This window comes from Elgaria multicarinata, chromosome 11 (assembly GCF_023053635.1).
Source record: "Elgaria multicarinata webbii isolate HBS135686 ecotype San Diego chromosome 11, rElgMul1.1.pri, whole genome shotgun sequence".
NCBI classification, from domain to species: Eukaryota; Metazoa; Chordata; class Lepidosauria; order Squamata; family Anguidae; genus Elgaria; species Elgaria multicarinata.
Window position 1 is genome coordinate 29,823,150 of NC_086181.1, and position 23,876 is coordinate 29,847,025.

The 23,876-nt window shown below is 47.1% G+C and overlaps 2 protein-coding genes across 2 annotated transcripts in view; both read right to left on the bottom strand.

The window, feature by feature from the left end:
- The window catches only part of PTPRH (protein tyrosine phosphatase receptor type H), a 32,617-nt gene extending 28,019 nt beyond the window's left edge, over nucleotides 1-4,598 (bottom strand). The window contains exons 1-2 of the mRNA XM_063136882.1: nucleotides 4,473-4,598; nucleotides 3,507-3,717 (exon numbers count right to left, since the gene is read on the bottom strand). Of these exons, the coding sequence (XP_062992952.1) occupies nucleotides 3,507-3,717; nucleotides 4,473-4,598 (337 nt within the window). The remainder of the gene's footprint in view (nucleotides 1-3,506; nucleotides 3,718-4,472) is intronic.
- Nucleotides 4,599-15,939: 11,341 nt separating this feature from the next.
- Nucleotides 15,940-20,056, bottom strand: TMEM86B (transmembrane protein 86B). The gene is made up of 3 exons (XM_063136883.1): nucleotides 20,006-20,056; nucleotides 18,384-18,642; nucleotides 15,940-16,464 (listed from the first exon to the last, which is right to left on the bottom strand). Exons 1-3 carry the CDS (start codon nucleotides 20,054-20,056, stop codon nucleotides 16,067-16,069), a joined length of 708 nt encoding a protein of 235 aa, XP_062992953.1. The 3' UTR covers nucleotides 15,940-16,066.
- Nucleotides 20,057-23,876: the final 3,820 nt, after the last annotated feature.

Genomic DNA, 23,876 nt, shown 5'->3' on the forward strand with positions numbered 1-23,876 from the left:
CAATTGAGGGGCGGAAGAGCTTAAGAGCAGCCGTCCCAAACCTGACGCCCCCCAGATGTGTTTGACTACATCCCCCATCATCCCCACAGAGCTTAGAGAGATTTATTTATTTATTATATGGCATTGCATTTATTGCATTCCTATTCCACCAAAGCTCTCTGAGTGGTTTATAAAGACTGGAAATCTTAAAAATACAATATTGTTCATAATATAAAAGCTACTTACATACAAACATATAAACAGACCACACCCACATTCACACAAGCAATTATAATAATCAGCAATAAGAAATCCCAATTAAAAGCCTTATCAAAGGTTACCAAAAACCTGAGAGTAGAGGAAGGTCTTAAACTGGTGCTGAAAAGATAACAATGTCGGTGCCAGCAGGACTCAGAGAACAAAACAATCCATAATTGGGGGGACACCACCGAGAAGGCCCTCTCCCTTACTACATCCTGCTTTTTCCTCCAAGGAGCCAAAGGCAGCATACATGATCCTCCTCTTCTCCATTTTATCCTCACAACAACCTTGTGAGGTAGGTTGGACTGAGAGTCTGTGACTGGCCCAAAATCACATATTGGGCTTCATGGCTGAGTGGGGACTAGAACCTGGGTCTCCCAAGTCCCAGTCCAGCACTCTAACCACTATGTCATGCTGGATCTGACCGCCAAGGTAGATGGACCTATTGCCTGACTCAGTCGAAAGCAGCTACACTACATGGCCAGCCATGGGCTGGGTGAGATTCAGCCTTCCTAAGTTTTCCAAATGGCTTTCTCAGGGCTCACTTAGGTGAGTGGGCGGACATGTGGAGATGCATTTCTGTTTCTTACCCATTTTTGCAAAGAGCAGTTGACTGTCTGTGTGGGAGGGGGAGAGAATTGGGACCACAATCAGGACTTCACACAGACACACTCAACAACGCTGGCATTTGCCGCAACAGGAAAAACATTTGTGCCCACGTGTGTTTTTCTTATCAGGTCAAATCACAACTCTGGGAGGTGTTGGTGAGTTTGTTAGTGAGCAGAAATGTGGACTTCACAGAGTTCCAAAATGCTGCTAAGGGACCTGTGTAGGCTAACACAGGCCACAGCTAGACCTACGGTTTATCCTGGGGTCATCCAGGGTTCACCCCTGCCTGAGCACTGGATCCCCTGTATGTCACCTAGATGAACAGGTTTGACCCCTGGACAATCCAGGTATAAACCTTAGGTCTAGCTATGGCCACAGTGCATAGATTTTAGCAGGCGTTAGCACACAAGGGTAGGTCTCATTCCATGGATGGGCCTCTCATAGTTATCTCACCCTTTACTTATAGTCTTATCTCAGCCTGGAGAAGGTGTGAGGTTTTCAGTGCTAACCAGGCACTAGAAAGGCAATTAGTTTCCCAGTTGGGATGTAGTGAGAACCTGCAAGAAGGACCCCACCCCACCCCACCACCCTTGTTCCTTCTGAGAAGATGGGAGGGATGTAGCCTGTCAGCTCCTGAGAGGAGGGAGGCATCTAGCAGAGGAACCTATAAGATCCAATCCACAGATTTTGCGCTTTGGTCTCACTTCAGGGGGCAATGGGCAGTCAGCCTGGAGAAATTTTGTGGGTCACGCTAAGATATGGTTCACCCGACACGCTAAGCCAATACTTTTAGTTCAAAATGGTTAACCACCGTGGCTTAGCGTGTTGTCTGAACAGGGTCAATATGGCTTAGCGTCTCATGTGAACCATTCCTATCCACGGCAGCTACATAACCATGGTTTAAACACCCTCACTAACCAGTTACCACAAAAGGGTTAGCGGCCTAACCAGGGCTTAGTGTGTTGTCTGAACAGGTCCACTGAAATCAAAGACCCCCAGTTCATCATGATTAACTTATACCCTGTTCATTTCAATGGGTCTAGCCTAAGCAGGATAACTATTGGATGCAGCCCCGGGACAGACAACCTGGTGCTTTCCAGATGGTTTTGGACTACAACTCCCATCAGCCCCAGCCAGCATGGCCAATGGTAAGGGATTGTGGGGGTTGTGGTCCAACACATCTGGAAGGTACCAGTCCTTCCCCTGGTAGATAATACCAGTGGAGGCTGGTGGCTCCAATGTCAGTGGCGTGGTGAATCCGCTCCAAGTTTCAGTCAGAACCACTCAGATCTCTAAAGGAGCTCTCCAAATTGCAAAGCTCCTTTAGACTTTTGGCTGGTTCTGACTGAAACCTGGAGTGGATTCACCGCCCCACTGACGTCTGAGCCACCGGCCTCCACTGGATAATATTGAATCAGTTGACCGCAGCTTTGTATGTTCCTAATGGGGAGGGTGAAACCTCTGATCCAAATCCCCCCTCCCACACAGATGTGCAAACATGTTAAAGACAAGGAAATGCATCCATCCGTCCCTAGTGCACTTCTCGTTCAGTCCTCTCTCCCCCCAAACTGTGTTGTTAATCTGCCCAGGTTTTGGAATGGGCCACCTGGTGCCCTCCAGACATTTTGGCCAGCAACCTCCAAAATCCCTGACCATTGGCCATGCTGACTGGGGCTGATGGGAACTGTAGTCAGACATATCTGCTGCGACTGCTGAATGTGAGATCACACAGTCACACCCCAGCGGACCTTTTCCTTTGCCGCCCCTCAGCTGTGGAATGACCGGCCGGATGAAATGTGCCTGCTGGCCACTTTGAATGTCTTTAAGCAGGCATTAAAGACTGTATTATTCCGGCAGGCTTTCCCTTTATGGAATCTTATTGCTGACTGTTATATATATTTTTTTATGCTGTATGGTCTTATTGATTGCTGAGTCTTTTAAAAATTGTTTTTAAACATTTTTCTGCTACCTATGGTATTTTATTGATTGTTTTTATCTTGCTTAAATTGTTTTAACTTTGGCCCTTTCTACACCTAAGGATTATCCCGGGAAAATGGAGGGATCGTCCCTGCTTGCTCCCGGGATCCCCTGTGTGGCATTTGCACGCGCAGGGATGATCCCTGGAAAAAAGGCAGGTGTAGAAACGGCCTTTGTATGCCACCTAGGTTTTTTTGTAGATAAGCAGGGTATAAACTGAAATAATAATAATAATAATAATAATAATAATAATAATAATAATAATTGGAAGGCCCCATGTGGCCTTTCCCTGGAGAAGGAATACGCACCGGGAAAACAGAAAGGTTATTAACTTACTGGCCATAGTCACAGGAAGCTTCATAGCAGTGGTGATTTCTTTCTTTTCGTCGGCTGTGGGGGTGGGCTGTAGACGGGCTGGGGTTAGGGGAAGTCAAAGAAAAGAGCGCTTAAAATATGCCATTTATGGTCTCTCAGATTATGCAGATTATTGCAAATAGAAAACCAGAATGAAAGACCTCAGAAAGACCTCAGAAAATATAAGCGGTGAAACCAGTGAAGGCAGGTGCAAATTGTAACAAACAGGGCCTTATTTTGAATCATAGATTTTTTCGGCAGAAGTCCAATTTCTGGAGCCATTTTCTATTCTACTTATTCCCGAGCCCTGGTGGATCAAACCACACCAAGCAGCAGCACGTTTTCCACTGGGGCTGCCAAGATGCCACAAGGTAAAATCACAAACACAATGTGAAGGCGCGACCCAGTGGAGGCCGGTGGCTGCCATGTCAGCGAGGCCGTGAACCTGGCTCCGGTTTCAGTCAGAACTCTCAGGGAGTTACTGAAGGCCGCACCTTGGACGGCTCCTTCGGAAGGCTGGCTGGTTCTGGCTGAAACCTGGAGCGGATCCACAGACCCACAGGCAACAGTGCCAGCAGCCTCCTCTGGAAACGGAGTGTGACTCTGGGGCTGGAAAATGTCCCCCACCCCCAATTACGTTGGTTTAGCCCGAGGATTCAACGGCAAGGATTCAGCCCATGACAAAAGTGGAAATGAGTTTCTGCAGATCTCTCTACCTCCAACACGCTTCTACCGAGCACGAGAGCTTTCCCTGCAACCCAAAGCCATCTCATTCCCACCCAACATCCCTGGCCCACCCCTTGGAGCTCTCTAGGACAATGGGCCCATTCAGAAGACACCTTAAACCAGTCTTCCTCAACCTGGGGCGCTCCAGATGTGTTGGACTCCAACTCCCAGAATGCCCCAGCCAGCTCTGCTGGCTGGGGCATTCTGGGAGATGCAGTCCAACACATCTGGAGCACCCCAGGTTGAGGAAGATTGCCTTAAACCATGGCTTTGGCCATGGTGGTTAAGCCAGGAACAAAACAAAACAATGCTAAAGAGTCCACAACTGTATGAAACACATTCTAGTATGAGTCTTTCTGCAAGGCAGAAGTTCAATGGGTTTACCCCCTCCAGCACTGCATCTCCGCGCTGGGGAAAGCTGCACCTGTTGAATTTGCTTGCCAGGCACTTGTTAAAGACACGGGAGCTTCTGTGGGGGGAAATACGCACACAGACAATGATGGTCCTCCTAGCAGACGGGAGGCCCCTAACTTTAGGAGTCACTTCTTCATTTAGCAGCAACTCACCATGTTGGCCAGGCTGAAGCAACAGCAGCAGCAGCAGCAGCAGCACCTGGTAAGGGGAAGGTAGAAGCTGAAAGATGGGTGGATTTTAGGCTTTTCGAATTCCCAGTAGGGCTGGTCAATGGGCATTGTGCCCCCATATTTTCCATACACGCAGTTCTACTCGGCTCACACCCAGTTAGTTGTCTTGCAGGAGTATCTTTTGCATGCAAATCAAGGCAGCTTTGCAGTCCATGAATTTGCCTCCTTTAATACCAGGAGCCTGAACTTTGCCTGTCTCTCCACCTCATTTTTTTTCCCAACCTTCATCTCCAGCTTTGCTAACAATGACTGCTGTGTTTTTGCTTTCTTCCTGTCCTCTCCTTTCTGGAGGAAAATGTGATGCTCACGTTGTGCTAAAGATAACAAATATTTTTTTAAAGAACTACATATTAAGCAGTGATACACACAGACACACACACACACACACAGGCTGGCAAACAGTTTTGAGTGGTTGTTCTAACAAATCAGGAATAGAGAAGCAGTTGTAAAGCACAGAATGGCGGTGGAGGGGTTGGGAGGAAGAGAAATGTTAGTCGTGTTCTTCACAACTGTAGCAAAACACATGACCATCTAAGGGAGGAGGAAAAGACTATTAGGGAGCAACCCTATGCCCCCACCCAGACAGCATCTAAGGGGGGGGGGATGCACAGGATAGTTCAGTTTCCTGGCTAAATGGTTAAAGAGAAGGCTCCGACCTCAGAGCCAATAAACCGCCCTCCCCAACTCCCTTGTAGCTGGTGTGGGGAGAACTGTGCTGGCTATCTTTCCAGGCTCAAAAACCGGCTGCAGAGATGGGGAAAAGGGGGAGTTCCTGGGGGAGGGGAGGGGAGGACACAGGGATGGTTGCAATATGATGTATACAACGGCCACTCCAGCCTTTCCTTCCCTCCGAGCGTAGCAGAAATGCAGGGTGGCTGAAGCATGGAGGCGAAGATTGCCTCTGTTGTCCTCCTGCCCTGCACTGGATACTCAACGCTCCCCATGTTCGGGGTCTGCCAGGTATCCCCATAGGATGGCTCCCTCGGGGGGATCTACACTACTGCTTTTAAAGCGCTTCAAAGCACTTTGAAAACGTTTTGAAACCTGTATATGCAGTGTGTCCTGGGCCTAAACAGTCGTCAAAACTGTTATAAAGTGCTTTAAAGCAGTAGTGTAGATCCCCCCCTAGGATCTAATATCACCTAGCTGCACCATGGGACAGATTCGTGCTTTCCTACCACTAGTGCTGTAGTGCATTCCCACAATGCAACCCTATGACGACACCCAAATCTTGTGGTCTGGTCAGGATCAACAGCCAAACAATGGTGGCTTTCTCATCACAGCTTGTTTGCGACACTGTGAGCATAACAATGTTAGCGGGCGCGAGGGAGAAATGAGTCTGAGCAACACAATCTCTTTCTAAACAGCCACACCGGTCAGATCCACACACCGGCTCTCCATAAGTCAGGTTCTGTACACACAAGAACCAGAAACACAAAACAGAAGCCTTTGTTCAACATTCAGCAATCTTTGAATTGAAGTTATTCCAGGACCGTTTGCCCAACGGGACTGGCATTATTTGAGTGCAACACAACAAAGAGTTTTGCGGCACCTTAAAGACTCCCAAATATATTCTGGCGCAAGCTTGTATGGAGATTAACCCCTTCACTGTCAGTTGTGTGGAGCGTTGACCTCAAATTGGCAGATGTATATAAACATCTTGGGGGAGCCAGAAATGAAAACTGTGTTGTCACTACAAATCTGCCAATTTGAGTTAAACACTCTATGCGTCTGATGAAGCGGACTATTGTGTGCAAAAGATTATACCAGAATACAATTTTTAGTCTTTAAGATGCCACAAGTCTCTTTGCTGCTTTTGCTGCAACAGACTAACATGACGCCCCCCTCCTCACCTTGGGGAAATTGTTTTTGAGTAAAGGTTACGGACAGATCTTAGGGTGCTTTCAGATGAGGTTTTTATTGTGGACTCGACCTGCTCATTCACCGAATTTTACAGGGGAGGGGGCAGATGAAGATCCTTTTCTTTCATAAGTCTCCTGTGTTTTGACCTTGACTGGGTTCACACAACACGGTAACCCACACTCAGTGAGTGTGAGGTTGTTTTGAACCATGGGTTGTTTGTTGAATCGTGGGTTAGCATGTCATGTGAACCCAGAACATTTTCCGCAAGGTGGCTTGTTAACCATTTAATGTGGCTTATTTTTCTTTGTGAACCACCCAGAGAGCTTCAGCTATTGGGCGGTATAAAAATGTAATAAATAAATAAATAAATAAATAAATAGTACAAGCCACTTTGAGAAGCCATGATTTGTTGTTGGGTTGTTAAGGGAGATTAACAAGCCACACTACATCGTTAACAAGCCAGCTTGTTAACCTCTTCAAGAAGGATGCAGACAAGTTGGAGCGTGTTCAGAGGAGGGCAACCGGGATGATCAGGGGTCTGGAAACAAAGCCCTATGAAGAGAGACTGAAAGAACTGGGCATGTATAGCCTGGAGAAGAGAAGATTGAGGGGAGACATGATAGCACTCTTCAAATGCTTGAAAGGTTGTCAGAGGAGGGCCAGGATCTTTTCTCGATCATCCCAGAGTGCAGGACACAGAATAACGGGCTCAAGTTACAGGAAGTCAGATTCCAGCTGGACATGAGGAAAAACTTCCTGACTGTTAGAGCAGTACGACAATGGAACCAGTTACCTAGGGTGGTTGTGGGCTCTTCCACACTAGAGGCCTTCAAGAGGCAGCTGGACAACCATCTGTCAGGGATGCTTTAGGGTGAATTCCTGCATGGAGCAGGGGGTTGGACTCGATGGCCTTTTAGGCCACTTCCAACTCTGCTATTCTATGATTCTATAAAATGTCCCGAGTTCAGACAACACACTACACAGTTCAACAAACACTCACGCTCAACCACTGAGTGTGAGTTAGCGTGTTGTGTGAACCCGTCCACGGCCTCTTGACTTTTCTTATGAGGGAAAAATTGTTAAGGAGGAAATGTCTCACCAGCTACAATGCTTTTTGATTGGTAACACTAGGAGCCCACTCTCCATTTGGAAACATCCTTGGTTATGAGGAAGGACGCTGCAGAAAAATATTTCACTATACTATTTGCTGCCTAAAGCCTCCATTTTAATTCCGCTTCCCGCTGTGGAAAAACATTGCCTCAGCAGGGCTAAAGAGCTTTAGTGTTGAAGTACTCCTGCTTATTAAGTAATGGACTGAAAAATGCACAACATACCTGTTAAAAGGACAAAAGCGCACAGTTTCTAGCCTGCAACACTAAGTCTGAATAAAGCTTTCCAATAAAGCTTAGAGGTGAAAATGTCAGCAACTCCTAAAGCGGGCCCTTCGGGGTTGCTGTCACATAACGTACACCCCACATTACATACACCTGTAACCTGCTGCCCAGGTGTGTTTGAGCATCTGGTGGTTTGGTGAATAGGTGCTGTTTGCGATGAAAACAATGAAATCCCAGAGGACAAGAGCGATAGTTTATAGTACAAACACATCCGTGCAATAGATTCAGAACTCTGTATCACCTCTCAGTCAATGTGTCTCTCTCCCTGCACTCCCCTGTCTGCTCCACCAGCAACCACACACACACAGAGAGAGAGAATATTACCCTAGGGAAAGAAACACAGATAACGAAAAGTCAAACAATTGGCCAGAAATAGGATTTCTAGCTTGGATGAATTGGTTTATTTGTAATATCATAGTTGTCATTTTCACTTTCCACCAGCAACCAGATTTAAATTTGTCAATAATCAGGATTTAAAATAAAAAATAAAAAAATAAAATGTGTTCTTAAATTGGATTTGTCATCATTTTTACATGAATTGCAGCACGCAATAGGCTTTGTTTTATTTTTATTTTTGTATGAACAGATTGAGTCTAATTATATTATTTTCAGTTCCTTCTAAGGAATGGCTATGCTTAGATACACACTCGGAATTCTGAAAAACTATTAAAAATATCTAATGTCAATCAATCAGCCCATGTTTTTCTGGTGCTGATTGGCTTTGCTCTTCGGACATTGGCACGATGCCTTTTCATCGTTGGTGCTAGGAGCCCTGAGTCCGGGAAGCACCCCTGTGCTTGCTCATTACATCGCAAAAATGTGCACGTCAATTGCATTCACAAAATGAAGGGCACCTTTCCTTTGGCTCTGCTGGGGGGGATCTACACTACTGCTTTAAAGCGCTTTATAACAGTTTTGACAACTGTTGGGGCCCAGGACACACTGCATATACAGGTTTCAAAACGTTTTCAAAGCGCTTTAAAAGCAGTAGTGTAGATCCCCCTCCTGGTGATGTGGGGTGAATCCGTCTTTCAATCGGAGCAAGGAGGAAGCTGATTCTGGGGTGAAGGGCAGCTACTAATACAGGTCTTTCATCCAGCAATAACTTGCAGCCTCAGCAGGGACAGGGGTGGAGGTGCTAAGCTAGTAGTTTATAAAAAGACAGAGTATCCAGAGACCCAGGCCACAGCTAGACCTAAGGTTTATCCTGGGATCATCCAGGGTTCGCCCCTGCCTGAGCACTGGATCCCCTGTGTGTCACCTAGATGAACAGGTTTGACCCCTGGACGATCCAGGGATAAACCTTAGGTCTAGCTATGGCCCCAGTGTAGCCTATCTTGCACAGGAGGTAGGTGGGACACAGCAATTTATACAAGGATTGGGCAAGATGCCTTGAGTGGTCCCACCACCACCTCCTCCTCGCTGTCACTGTCACCGGTCCCACGGTCTTCTTCCCCTTGGTTCAATCTGTATAGCCACAGAAAGGGAGAGAGCTGCTGCTGATTCTCCTTCCTCCTGTCACCGCTTGCTCACTTGCTCAGAGAGCTCAGGCGAATGGCTAAAGACAGCAAAGGAAGAACAGAGGCCAGGGCCCCCAGAGTCAGCAGTGCGGCCCCCACTGCAGTGAGGGCCTCAGCAAGTGCCCAGTGATACTAACCCAGGACTGGATTAACCTTTAAGCAATGTAAGCACGTGCTCAGGGCACCAAGGGAAGGGGGCACCACAGAGTACCAGTACCATAGCTGTAGCCATCTAATTTTAAGGAATTCCAGATTCATAGAAAGAGCCTTGCGGCATAGTCCATATTCGTGTGTGTGTGTGTGTGTGTGTTTTATTTTTGCTTCTGTACTTTTCAGACCCCAAGATGTAACGTGTGCAATTAAGTGGTGCACAAGAGAGAAAACTGGAAAAAAGGAACCAACAAAAGGCTTTGGATTTAGTGGCCAAGGACGGAAAGCTGACTAATTTTTTCACACCTTCAGCACTTATGGAGTCGTAACGTCTTGCCGGCTAAGCAATGGAAGGGCCAAGTGGGCACCATTATTGGGCTGCGCTTAGGGCATCAGCTGGCCTTAACCCGGTTCTGTACCAACCGCTGGTGCCGGATCGTCTATCCAGCCAGGTGTATCTGCAGTTGGCCTCTACAGAGACCTGACCTTCGTTGCTGAGATTCAGCTAAGTCTACGGCCGGGGGACCACTCTTTCCACACAGGCCTAAAGCACCTGCTGTCTGTAGATGAGCAGCTTTAGTTTTTAAAAATCCACTTACCAGCAGCAAGGATGACCCAGCCCCTCTTGGGTGTTGGATACAAGATGCCATCAGCCAGCAGACCGCAGGGTTAAAAAGTCCCCCGCTCCCTTGAAAAGGAGTTACATTCCGACCACCAGCCGGCAGCTTCCCACTCGGTGGCTGGTTTTCTTGATAACTGTCGGGCCACCTGCTCTGTCGATTTGGATGGGCGGCTCCCGTGTCAACTCCTTCCCCCACATGCACTAGCCGGGAGGAAGTAGATGGCCCAGACTTAAGCGGCCAGGCTGAGCAAACAGCACTTCATTCTTTGGGCCAGATACTGGGTCGGCTTTGAGATCGCTTCCCTCCCCCTCCTTTAAGCTCCCCCCGCCCCACCTCCATTCTCTCTGACTGCAGACTGTGGAATCGCTGTTTATTTATTTACTGTTACATCGATATCCCTCTTTTTTTCCTCTTGCAAGGTGGCTTACGGGATCCTCCTCCTATTTTATCCTCCCAACCATCCTGTGAGGTAGATCAGGTTGAGAGTCAGTGATTGCCCCCAAAGTCACCCAGCGAGCTTCAAAGCCAAGTGGGGGATTAGAACCCAGATCTCCCGAGTCCCAGTCCAACACTCTAACCACTACACCACCCTGGCTTATGACACTTAAGCTAGGATGGAGGCTTTCCCTCCTCTTATGGAAATTGCAGGCACGGGGCTCCCTGTATCTGGATTGAAACCACAGCCATGGGAGGGTAGGGTAGGGTTAAAGCGCCCCTATGCTAGGGACTGAATCTGTATTGGGTCCCCTGCATCTACTTTAGAGTAAGAAAAAACAACCACCGTAGCAGCATGTTGCATGTTCAAGCAGCGGTGGGCAACTTGTGGCTCTCCAGTTGTTCTGGCCTACAGTTCCCATCAGGCCTAGCCAGCGTAGCCAGTGGCAAGGAATGCTGGGAGTTGTTGGCCAAACCCTCAACAAACGGCCCATCCTTGCAGTGACTGTGCTTTGAGCGCTATTGATGAGCTTGACCTTTGTGTATTGGCTTGCTGCATTTTCAAGAGCTCATACGAGTGGAGAATTGCAGAGTCCTTAATACAACATTCAAACAGGGCTGGGCCACATGTGGCGTTCGGCCTAACTTCGTGCAGTCCTCAGCATGCAATCAGTTCAGTCCCATGGCAAGAGTGATCTATAGCTTCCCTGGCAGCCTGTTGCATGGGAAGGAAGAGGGAGAGACGAAAGAGACAGGCAGAAAGAGGGTGACTTACCCACTTTGGGTTGTGGTCCAAACCACCCCAGAGATGCGCCCCTGATAGATCATTCATGAGGAAATGCAGAACCCCAACAGAAAAAGGGTTGCCTAACTCTAATGATCTAAACTAAGATACAGACCCTGTTCAGACAACACACTAAGCCATGGTTAGGCAGCTAACCCTTTTGTAGCAAATAGTTAGTGAGCATGTTTAAATTGTGATTATGTAGCCACCATGGTTAGGAATGGCTCACACAGCACGCTAAGCCATGTTTAGCTCAAAATGGTTAACCATCATGGTTTAGCGTGTTGTCTGAACAGGGCCACAATAGGGCAATACCTTGCTTGGGATCAACTAAAAATATATATATTACAAAGTAGTGATCAAGCTTCAGAATTCTGTAGGATCCCAACACCACAAACCTTCCGTAGCCATGGGATCCTTCAGGTAATTTGGATGTACCCACTCAGTATGCTCATGTTGAATTTTGGAGGACCAGATGTTTTATGTGGGGATGCTTCTACCATTCCAGGTAAATTCTGTGACCATTTGGAAGGACATCTGGATATTATGGTAATTTGGAAAGAGAAGCCATTGCGATGAAACATGGCTGGCATCTTCATTCTTGGCATTGGGGGTACGCCCTCAGTGCATCTGTGGCCCTGGCCTGTTTTGTATCTGGTCAAGAGGGCAGGGCCCCTGCAGCTTTAACTGTTGTGATGAAGAGGGAATTTCACCAGGCGCTGCATGCATACAAATGACACCTGCTGAAATTGCCTTTTCTATACAACTGTTAAAGATACAGGAGCCCTGTCCGGTTTTGTTTAAATGAAACAGGTTTCTTTAGAAACAACTTTAAAACATGTCTGCCTCTCTCTCTCTCTCTCTGGCACATACACACACACACTCACACACAAATCCCCCACCCCCTAAAGCTGAAACCATGTACACGTGCCCACCCTCCCACCGGCCATTTTGTTTAAAAATGGCCTCCAAAGAGGCTCTCTAGCACCTACAGGGCCACATTTAGTTTGCTTGCTATGGAGCGCCAAAAGGATTAAATTTAGCTTGGAAACGGTATATGCTGACATGGAAGCAGGTCCCCTTGAACTCAATGGGGCTTACTTTTGAGTAGAACTACAAGGGATTGATCTGCCCGTCCCATCCACCACTACCACCACCCCGCTTTTCTCACACAGAGTTATGTCCCCCTCACTCCAGACTACTTTGCTGGGGGAAGGATGGATGGCAGAGAAACAAGAAGGCAGAGAAAGTGAGGGGGAAGCAAGAGGAGAAGAGAGGAGTAAAGTGGGGGAGAGAAAGGAGGGGGTGGAGGAGAGACAGAGAGAGAAAGGAGGGGGTGGAGGAGAGAGAGAAAGAGAAAGAGGAAGGAAGGGATGGCAGAGAGAGAGAGAGAGAGAGAGAGAGAGAGAAAGCTAAAGAAAACTGGAGGAAAATTAGCAGGATGGCCTGGAAAGAGGAAGAATATTTTGTTTACATTTCTGGGAGGAGCGGGAGGGAGAGGCAAAAGGAAGGAGGGGGAAACGAAATGGAAAGAGAGAGCAACCCCCCCCCCCCACCGGCTCCATTTTCTCTAGCCGATGTTTTTCCTGCCACATAAACTAACACCAACCCCGTGTCCAGCACTCCCACTGGCTGCTGTTTTACCAGCTCCCCAGCCTACATGTTCTTCTTCCGTGCAGCAAAACGCTAGCTTGGCTTGCTCTGTCTCCGCCCCTTCTCTTCCTGCTCATAAGAACCGAAGAAGAGCCCTGCTGAATCAGACCAAGGGTCTATCTAGTCCAGCACTCTGTTCACACAGTGGCCAACCAGCCATTGGTCAGGGAAGAACAAGAAGAACATGGTGCAACAGCAGCCTCCCACCCATGTACCCCAGCAACTGGTGCACACAGGCTTACTGCCTCGAATCCTGGAGATATACCAAAATGCCATGTTGCTTAAGGTGCCCATATGACCAGATTTGTCCGGGTTTTCGATGGCAAATCCGGGAGGGGAGGGGAAATCCGGATTTTTTTACAAAGAGCAGCCCTAATGGGAATTAACAAAAATGCTTATAACTCTGTCATTTTTTAAGATAAAGGCATGAAACTTGGCACAATGGTAGCTCTTAGAAAGGGCTTTAGTCCTATCAAATTTGAAACAGATCCGTTCATCCATTGATTTTTTAGGATTTTTTAAAAATTGAGGTTTTAAAATTATTATTTTTAAAATCATCATTTTTAAAGATAAAGAGATGAAACTTTGCACCATGAAAGGATTTAGGTAGAGCTTTAGCCACACCAAATTTGAAACAGATCCATTCATCCATTGATTTTTTAGGAATTTTTTAAAAATTGAGGTTTTAAAATTATTATTTTTAAACTGTCATTTTTAAAGATAAAGAGCTGAAAGTTGGCACCATGAAAGCTTTTAGGTAGAGCTTTAGCCGTAACAAATTTGAAACAGATCTGGGAGCAGTAGCAAACCCTGTTAACAACAACAGCAGCTTGCAATGAGTGAAGATACAGTCAGAAAAGATATTTGAGGGAAGGGGAGAATGTAACACACAGAGTATAGCAAAAGCTTCAAAGTACAGCAAAACCTACAAAAGTAGGAGTGAGTGAAGTTAATTTCAGATACATTGAATCTCTCACTTGTTCTTTATTTCAGTGATTTTAACATTAAGATGTTATGTAGAACAGATTTGTCTTAAATGTGTGCTGTAAAATCAGACATGTGACCAAGGCTATGTTCGGGTGGGCACGCCCCCTTGGTACTGGACACGCCCCCTTTGGGGCGACCATGTTGTCCTCCTTTTTGGTTTCCAAAATATGGTCACCCTACTGTTGCTGCTGGAGTCTGTACAGTCAGAAGGGAAGCGAGGCCTGAGTAGGCAGGTGCTGCGGAGATGCCGTTTAGCAAGCGACCAGTGTGTAGCATGGCCATGTGGAAAGGAGGACATGGCTCCTGTTTCTAACAGTTGTATAGAAAAGGGAATTTCAGCAGGTGTCATTTGTAGGCATGTAGCACCTGGTGAAATTCCCTCTTCATCACAACAGGTAAAGCTGCAGGAGCTATAGCAGAGTGACCAGATACAAAAGTGGGCAGGGCTCCTGCAGCTTTACCAGTTGTGATGGAGAGGGGGTTCACCAGGTGCTGCATGCCTACAAATGACACCTGCTGAAATTCCATATTCTATACAACTGTTAAAGATACAGGAGCCCAGTCCTCCTTTCCGTAAGGTCACCCTAACCAGGAGCAGGTCACCCAGTGGACACCGTAGTGTGGCTCCATGGCCACCAGGGCACCGTGTTGGGGATCCCCAGAAAGGCGGGAGAGAAATGCTTTAAATGCAACAGAAATTATAGGAAAAACCATGCATTGGGGAGTGGTTTATTGGAAAAGGACAAGCAGCATTGTTATAGAGCATTATTATTATTATTATTATTATTATTATTATTATTATTATTATTATTTATTTATTTATATAGCACCATCAATGTACATGGTGCTGTACAGATAACACAGTAAATAGCAGGGTGAGCAACATGTAGCCCTGGCTGTACTCTGCTGCAGGACTAATTTCAGCAGATGAGAAAAAAATGGATATCCTGGGAGAACAAAAAAGAGTCAAATTTAGCTTGTTAGCTAAATCTTTAGTGCCATCGAGTGCAGGCTGAGAAACTGTTTGTTTGTTGGGGGGCAAAAATAGTCCTCCCACAGTTGCCCACCCATGTTACAGAGCAAGAAATGGGGAGAAGGAGGTCAATGCTTGCCTTGCAGGAGGCAGGGCACAAACATAACTTTTCTAACGAATGTGAGAAAGCGTGCGGCCAAACCTATCTCTGAGGTGCGTCCACAGCAAACAGGTGGAACTGTTAACTGGACAACGGCAGCAGGTTTGGGAAATGGTTTCCTTTCACATATAAATGCACCTTAATGTTGAGATGTTCGCTTAGCGTCTTTATTATTCCAGGAGGCAAACCGTGGAGTGGTAAGAGATCAAGGGAGGAAGCGGCGTCTGGTGGCTCTGATAAGAGTGAGTCAGTAAATCCGCTCCAGGTTTTGGTGAGAACTCTAAAGGAGCGATCTAAGCTGATAGCCCCCATTGGAGTTTGAACTGTTTCCAACTGAAACTTGGAGTGGATTCACCGCTAGGGTGACCAACTGTCAGGATTTCCCCGGATTTGTCCTGGTTTTTGTTCTTTCCATGGTGTCAGGGGGGATTTTCTATAATTTTCAATAATGTCCTGGAATGACACACCTTCCTCTTTAAGGCTGCCATTAGCATGGCAGGAGGGAGTGACATGCTTTCTTGAGGCATGTCATTCCCCCACCCCGAGCTCCAATTGAGGTCTTAAAGGGGAAAGTGGGTCGTTTGTGGACATTTTAGAAAAGGCCCCAATTGGAGTGGATGGTGGTGGTGCAGAATGAAATCCTTTCCCCTCCTCCACTCCAATCGGGTTCTTTAAGGTGGCGGGGGAATAACGTACTTTCTGCAGGACTCAGAAAGCTGCTTCCCCACACACACACTAGGTGTCCTCTTTTTTGGTTTCCCAAATATGGTCACCCTATTCACCGCCCCACTGACATGGTATCTACCAGCGTCCACTGATGGGAGGCATGGTGAAGAGCAGCCTTTGGAAGGATCTGGAAGGAAGAACTTGGTTCTATGGAAGGAATCTGAAGAAGGCCAGAGGGTGTAGATGGAGCTCGTTGAACGTGAGAGGGGAGTTGCTGAGGGGACGGATTCTTTGGGGTCCTCAAGCGCTCAGCTCTCCTTCTTGGAGCTGATGTCAGAGGCCACGGACCGCGCGATCAAGCCCTGGGCGATGTAGTAGGTGCTCATGCTGATGAGGTGCGGGTGGCGCACGGAGTGGCAGAACGTATCGAGGCCCACAAATGTGTCAGAGACGATGAAGAAGACGCTGCCCACTGAGGCGCTGAGCTGGCCGTTCGGACGAGACAGCGCGCGCCAGGCCATGACGCCCAGCAGGCTCGAGTAGATCGCCACAGCCACCACGTAGAAGCCTTTCAGGCAGGGCAGCTGCAGGAGGGTGTAATCTGACACCATGAAAGCAGCCACGACGAGGTAGACCAAGGGGTTAAAGGGACGCAGGCCGAAGGCCAGGATGTAGGAGATGTGGCATCCGGCGAAGGCGAGCATTCCTGCAAAGGGGAGAAAGGGACACAGGGAAATGACGCAGGGAAGAGGCCTCCGGCACTAGCAGCACGATATCATGATCAGAGAGGTCCAAGTGACCGTCTAGAGCAGGAGTGGGGGATGTGTAGTCTGTTGGACTGCAGCTCCCATCCGATCTTGCCATCCTAGCTAATGGTGGGGGGTGATGGGTGCTGCGGTCCCAACAAGAACTAGAGAGCCACCTGCTCCCTATCCCTGGCCTTGAGACAGGATATGGCAACTTCATTGGGGCCTAGGGTTGAACCACCACCACCACCCGCCCCCATATGATGTGGTCTATTGCTCAATTCCACCAGGAAAAAGAAAGAAAGAGGCATCAGAACTATAGGATGGCTGCAGGTATTTTATATAAATGCCCATTGTATTGGTATCTGGTGCACATCCTGAAACATATAAGAAGAGCCCTGCTGGGTCAGACCAAGAGTCCATCTAGTCCAGCACTCTGTTCACAGTGGCCCACCAGCAGTCAACCAGGAATCCACAGGCGCAACAGCACCTCACCACCCATGTTCCCCAGCAGCTGGTGTATATAGGTTTATTGCCTCGGATACTGGAGGTTGCTCTTAGCCATCAGGACTAGCAGCCATTGAGAGCCTTCTCCTCCAGGAAGCTATCCAACCCCCTTTGAAAGCCAAACACATGTGCTTTCCCCAAACTGGTGCCCTGCAGATGTGTTGGGTGACAACAACTCACATCATCCCCAGGCAGCATAATGGGAGCTGAAGTCAGGGAACGCTGAGTTAGTTATCAGACACACTTGGCAATGGTCATGCTGTCTGGGGATGATGGTGGTAGTAATGCAATAACTCTAAAGCTTGGAGAAGATGGCTGAAAAGGCAAAAGATGATATAGCTGGTCTGCTTCTGGGGAGGGCTACCTGTCCTACCTGTCTGTCCTCTTCAATGCTTCCCCAGTTATTCTGTGTCCTCTAGGAATCAGGGCCACCCAATGAAATGGCAACACGAGTTAGATTTTGCTAAATCAGCACCATGCGATGCAATCAAAGAACAGGTCCCAGGAGGAAATGCTTCCATTCCATCCCCACAAAGGGAGTTACATCCCTGCAATGCACACCTTTAGAGTCGCTTTTTGATCTTTCTAGGAACCCTGGCACCTGTGCTCTGTGTGTCATTGGTGCCCTCATGTGGAGAGATGTAGTATTTGACATGTCAGAGCAGACACCTGGATGGAGGTCTGCAGACTGTATAGAGTTGCCTAATATAGGGTGACCATATGAAAAGGAGGACAGGGCTCCTGTATCTTTAACAGTTGCATGAAAAGGAAATTTCAGCAGGTGTTGTTTGTATATATGGGAAACCTGGTGAAGTTTCCTCTTCATCACAATAGTTAAAGCTGCAAGTGCCCAGCCCTCTTGTAAATCTGGTCACTTGTGATGAAGAGGAAGGAAACCCCACATGCTGCAACCGTCCCGTCCCCCTCAAGAAATCTTTTCCTGCTTGATAACACAGTTTATTAACAACTTTCCCCCCATTAACTTGGGATGATCTGGGGCAGGGTGCAAATTAATTGAAAAAAATATTTTCTTTGATATTATTTGGATGAGGAATTAATCAGCTGGGGTTGCCTCCTGTGAACATTAGATAAACCCTACTCATTATTTCTACTTTGCATATGTAGTTATAATTCAACATATGCAAATTTTATGCAGATTTGCATTTTATGGGGCTAGGCCCCAAATCTTTTAATTGCCTGGCAACACCCCTTCTACAGTACCAGAGGAGGGCGGGGGTCACCATTTTAATGTTTTGGCCAAGCCCCTAAAATGCTTGAAGCCAGCTCCATTTCCAACCAAGTCCCAATCTCCCCAGTTCTTATCTCTCGCCCACCCCCACAGAGCTCTGTCAGGGTCCCTCAAACCCCATACCTGGAATGAAAAGTTGTGGCCACACCAGACAAGCATCTCCCACGACCGAGAGCAGAAGGCCAGAAAATATCCGCTGGGCGTATGGTGTCCAGGCGCCTACACCTGCACTTCTTGATTCCCCAGCCACGTAGAATGCCAGAGAAAGAACCGGGAGGCATTTGACGACAGCGCCCAGCAGGCTGGGTTCTTGGGGCGAGAGAATGAAATACCCAATGGAGGAGGCCAAGAAAGGCAGCAGCTTAAGGAACTGGCTCTTTGCCTGAGGATTGACATGACATTGTGGGGAGGGGAGTGGGGGAGACACACACACACACACACACAGAGAGAGAGAGAGAGAGAGATTAAACAAAGTTTTCTATTGCTGCAGTCTTAAATCTGGTCAATGTCTAGGGTGACCATGTGGAAAGGAGGACAGGGCTCCTGTATCTTTAACAGTTGCATGAAAAGCAAATTTCAGCAGGTGTCCTTTGTATGCACACAGCACCTAGTGAAATTCCCACTTCATCACAACAGTTAAAGCTGCAGGAGCTATGCTAGAGTGACCAGATACAAAAGAGGGCAGGGCACCTGCAGCTTTAACTGTTGTGATCAAGAGGAAATTTCACCAGTTCCCCATATATACAAATGACACCTGCTGAAATTCCCTTTTCAATACAACAGTTAAAGCTGCAGGAGCCCTGCCCTCTTTTGTATCTCGTCCCTCTGCTATAGCTAGCTCACCCTAGTCAATGTTGCTGTTTCCTTGGGCTAATGGGACGGCAGCATCACTCGGTGTAAGGAGAGGTCAAAACCAGCCCAGTTACCATCAGATTAAAGGATTATAGCCACAGCATGTATGTGGGGATGCAGTCTGACTCTTTCAGCGATATTTCAGGCCCCTCCTTATATGTTCATTTTCCATTGAAAACAAGAGCACACTCCAGACTTTTACTCATAGACCCTGTTTGGATGTAGTGGTAGTATATCCTCAGCTCACTGACCCATAATTCATAGGGATGTGTTCAAAATATTTCTAGGCCAGCGTTTCAGGGCAGGACCCCTCCAAGGCAGCTTGCCACAATGACACAAATCGATTCAATAATAAAACAGTAAAACAATAAAATAGTAAATCATCAAAACAAAAGGCTGCTATAAAACATCTGGCCTAGACAGGAGCTTAGAATGTTGAACGCAACTGCAGATACAAACCAGAAAAGTCCAGGGAAACATTTTGGATGAAGAGATCAATGGAGAGAAAAGTTTGAGAAATCACAGTGAGGACTGAGGGCTCTGAGGTCAGTGGGGCAGTGAATCCGCTCGGAGTTTCAGACTGAATGCAAATAGATTCAGCACCTTGGATAGCTCCCTTAGAGTTCCGACTGAAACCTGGAGCGGATTCACCACCCCACTGACATCAGAACTACCAGCTTCTACTGCTAGATCATCCTATTAAAATGGAGGCAGCCAGGAGAGCAGCAAAATTAGAAATGAAAAAATCCAGGCACCTTGCCTCTACATACGGGTGATGGGACCCTGGCTTCTGAGAGACTGATGATTTTCTAGCAGGTTGGCATAACCACCCTCTCCCCAGTGCCTCACTGCCCCCTCCCTCCCTGGGAACAGAACCCCAAACTGGTGCTTACATGAGCGGTGACTTTCCTCCTGTATAGGGCATCTACCTCCAAGATATCCATGCCGTCTCCTGGTATCAGCAGCGCTAGTGAGCTTTAAAGTGGCGGCCAACCACGGCCGCACCTTCTACGAACTTGGACTTTCATCTCCCCCTGGGTACAAGGGGCCGGCTGATAAGATCACAATCAATACCCTTCGCTCGGTCCCTGCATGGTACTGGATTGTCAAGACGCACAGTTTCCGGGTGAGAGACAGCGCGTTTTCCGGCCTAACCTCCTTTTGCCCATTGGCAGTGCCACCATCTTGTAGATCGAGGCTTCAGGCTTGTCCAACCTACTTTGTTCCTTATGAGAAGATGAAGGCCCACCAACCAGAGCCAGGTGGACTTAGGGTACTTTAGGTGGAGCTCTGCCAATAAGAAGGCATTGAGCATCTAGCCCATCTTTTCCCCCTTAATGGATTTTCTGCTGGAAAGGGGGGAAGAGGCAGAAGTGGTGGTGGGAAAATACGAGAAGGTCACGATTGGAAGATGCCAACCAGTGTCGGCACCAGGTTTTGGAAAACCCTTGGGCAAGTCACCTTCCGTGGGCTCCCTCCCTCAATGAGTCTACCTTCTCACCACCATGGCCACAAGCTGCTCTTGCTCCTCCTCCTCCTCTTTCTCAACATTGGTATCGCTTGTTTGCTTGGCATGTTCTTCTCCTCCATCTCATCACTACCGTTCTCTGGGCAGGTGAAGAAACAGGTTGCAAAGGTGACGAAGAGGAGCAACGCCAAGGGGTTTCTTGTGAGCGAGCCCATTGGCAGGTTCCTATGCTTGATGCCAGCCCTGATCATAGAAACATATAGTTGAAAGGGGCCTATAAGGCCATCGAGTCCAACCTCCTGCTCAATGCAGGAATCCACCTTAAAGCATCCCTGATAGATGGTTGTCCAACTGCCTCTTGAAGGCCTCTAGTGTGGGAGAGCCCATGACCTCCCTAGGTAACTGGTCCCATTGTCATACTGCTCTAACAGTCAGGAAGTTTTTCCTGATGCCCAATATTCCCTGTCCTGCACTCTGGGATGATCAAGAAGAGATCCTGGCCCTCCTCTGTGTGGCAACCTTTCAAGTATTTGAAGAGTGCTAGCATGTCTCCTCTCAGTCTTCTTTTCTCAAGGCTAAACATGCCCAGTCTTTCCTCATAGGGCTTTGTTTCCAGACCCCTGATTAACCTCGTTGCCCTCCTCTGAACCCCCTCCAGCTTGTCTGTGTCCTTCTTGAATTGTGGAGCCCAGAAATGGACACAATACTCAAGATGAGGCCTAACTACTGCCGATTAGAGGAGAACCAGTACCTCACGTGATTTGGAAGATATACTTCTATTAATGTATCCCAAAATAGCATTTGCTTTTTTTGCAGCCACATCACACTGTTGGCTCATATTCAGCTTGTAGTATTCTACAACAATTCCAAGATCCTTCTTGCTTGTAGTATTGCTGAGCCAGGTATCCCCCATCTTGTAACTGTGCATTTGGTTTCTTTTTCCTAGGTGTAGAACTTGGCATTTATCCCTATTAAATTTCATTCTGTTGTTTTCAGCCCAGCACTTCAGCCTATCAAGATCGCTTAGAAGTTTTCTTCTGTCTTCCAGGGTATTAGCTATTCCACCCAATTTTGTGTCATCTGCAAATCTGATAAGCGTTCCTTGCACCTCATCATGCAAGTCATTAATAAAAATGTTGAAGAGCCCTGGGCCCAGGACTGAGCCCTGCAACGATGACGTCTGGACCTGCCCCCTGGTAAAATACCATGAATGAGGCAGGGTGATAGCATAATAAAAGCCATGTCTGGAAGCAGCCTTAAAATTAAAGAATGGGGGTGCTTCTGAGTGTATTCTAGGAGTTTGTTTTCAGTACCAGAACGGAACCGAGCCCACAAGCCTTTGACACAAAAGTACACTTCTGGTTGCTCTAAGCTTTCCTAATTTCAGCCACCTACCTAAGTGGCATCAACTCATCTTATTGTGGTCCAGTTGGGAGTTGGAACTGCTGCAAATCACGCCAAAATGTACCAGTAGATGCTGATCTATCTTTCGCTCACCCCGTTGCATATCACACAAGATGTGATACTGGGAGAGAAAAAGCCAACGCATTGGAGTAGACAATTAGCAATTAGTATTAGGGAGTTAAAGAACATGTTGTTTATCCACTCAAGAGATTCTTTCCAAGTCGATTTTCAGGGACATTTTTGAGCAGCCTTCTCCATTTTGGCACCCTCTAGATGTGTTGGACAACAAATCTCATGATCCCCAGTTGGGATGATGGGAGGTGGAATCCAACACATCTGGAGGGCACCAGGTTGGAGAAGGCTGCTTTTGACTATTGATAAGACTAATTGATGGGACTAATATTGTTAGTGAGCAGGTGGCAAAATAAAGTGGAAGAACACGTCGACGTTTTTATACCTTTTAGATGGGCCATGCAGTGGAGGCTGGTGGCTCTGATGTCAGTAGGGCAGAGAAGCACCTAAGAGAGCAACTTTAGAGTTCTGAGTGAAACCCAGAGCGGATTCGTCACCCCACTGATATAAGAGCCACCAGCCACCACTGGTGACATGACTGCCCGTTCTTAGTTTGTAACATTTAATAATCCAGGTTTATTGAGGTTGTCATCTTGTATCAGGTGTCATTTTTTGGCAGAAAGGAACGGTATAAAATAAAAGTGAAGATAATATCTTACATCCTGCCTTTGATTTTAATGGACAGTAGACTGTAACAAAGCTTGACTCTTACAACTGTTAAAAGCAGCTACTGAGAAGTTAGACATTCAGCTCCATAAAACAGGCCTCTTAGGGTCCAACTACAGGTTAAGTTATGTCAGGGATACCCTTCAATGTCCGGAGTTCACAGCAATGCCCCCCCCTTTTTTGGGGGGTTGTTTGTTTGTTTGCAAAGAGCAGCAGCCAGAGCCTTGATCCAGAGCGTGGGAAGAGAAAAGTTTAACCCTTTCCTACAGCACCATTGCAAAGTGTTATAGCAACCCACAGCAATGCGTGAAGCGAGGGGGGGGATATTCAGGAGGAAAATGGCATGGGAAGGAAAGGGTTAACTCGCCCCTTCCTGCATCACAGTTCTGATCTGAATTTCTCCCTCCCACACACAGTAGCTACTTTTTCAGAAAGAATGAGAGCTGTATTTATGGGCTTTAAAGCATGCTCTTAATGGCCCTTTTCAGATAACACATTAAACCACAATGATTAAGCATTTTGAGTTAAACATTATGGCTTAGCATGTCGTGTGAACCATTCCTAACCACAGTGGCTACATAACCACGGTTTAAACACACTCACTAACCAGTTGCTGGAAAAGAGTTAGCAGCCTAACCATGGCTTAGCGTGTTGTCTGAACAGGCCCAACGTAAAGTGTCATTTCACACTTATATGCATGGCACATTGTAACCCCGGGCTGTGGCTCAGTGGTAGAGCCCATGCAATATCTATCTATCTATCTATCTATCTATCTATCTATCTATCTATCTATCCATCTATATTATTAAAATTATATACAAAAAAGATCACATGCACAAATCTATACAGACACACACATTATAGTGCAATGATCTAAAGACTTTATTCCTCTTGCTGTTATGGAAAAATAACTGATTTCCCACTACTCCCTTCGCCCATCTCTTCTCTCCCGTCCTTCTTCCAAGATCCCTCATTTCCCTTTCCCAAAATGCCACCCTTGGGTGATTTCTAAGTGATTTAGATGAGTAGAATAGACCCCCTACTCCCAGGTAGGAGAGAAAAGCCCCATTTACCTATTTGGGTAAGGTTGCAAATCACCAGGCGCTTGACACACACACACCTCTTATTTCCTTTCCCCACAGCTCAGTGGGAAA

Bases quoted from the DNA above. Each gene is read 5' to 3' on its own strand.
- TMEM86B (XM_063136883.1), bottom strand. From the start codon at position 20,056: ATGGATATCTTGGAGGTAGATGCCCTATACAGGAGGAAAGTCACCGCT. The intron at 18,643-20,005 runs GTAAGCACCAGT...GTCAATCCTCAG, and splicing joins GGAGGAAAGTCACCGCTCAT to GCAAAGAGCCAGTTCCTTAA. The intron at 16,465-18,383 runs GTATGGGGTTTG...TCCCCTTTGCAG, and splicing joins GCCACAACTTTTCATTCCAG to GAATGCTCGCCTTCGCCGGA.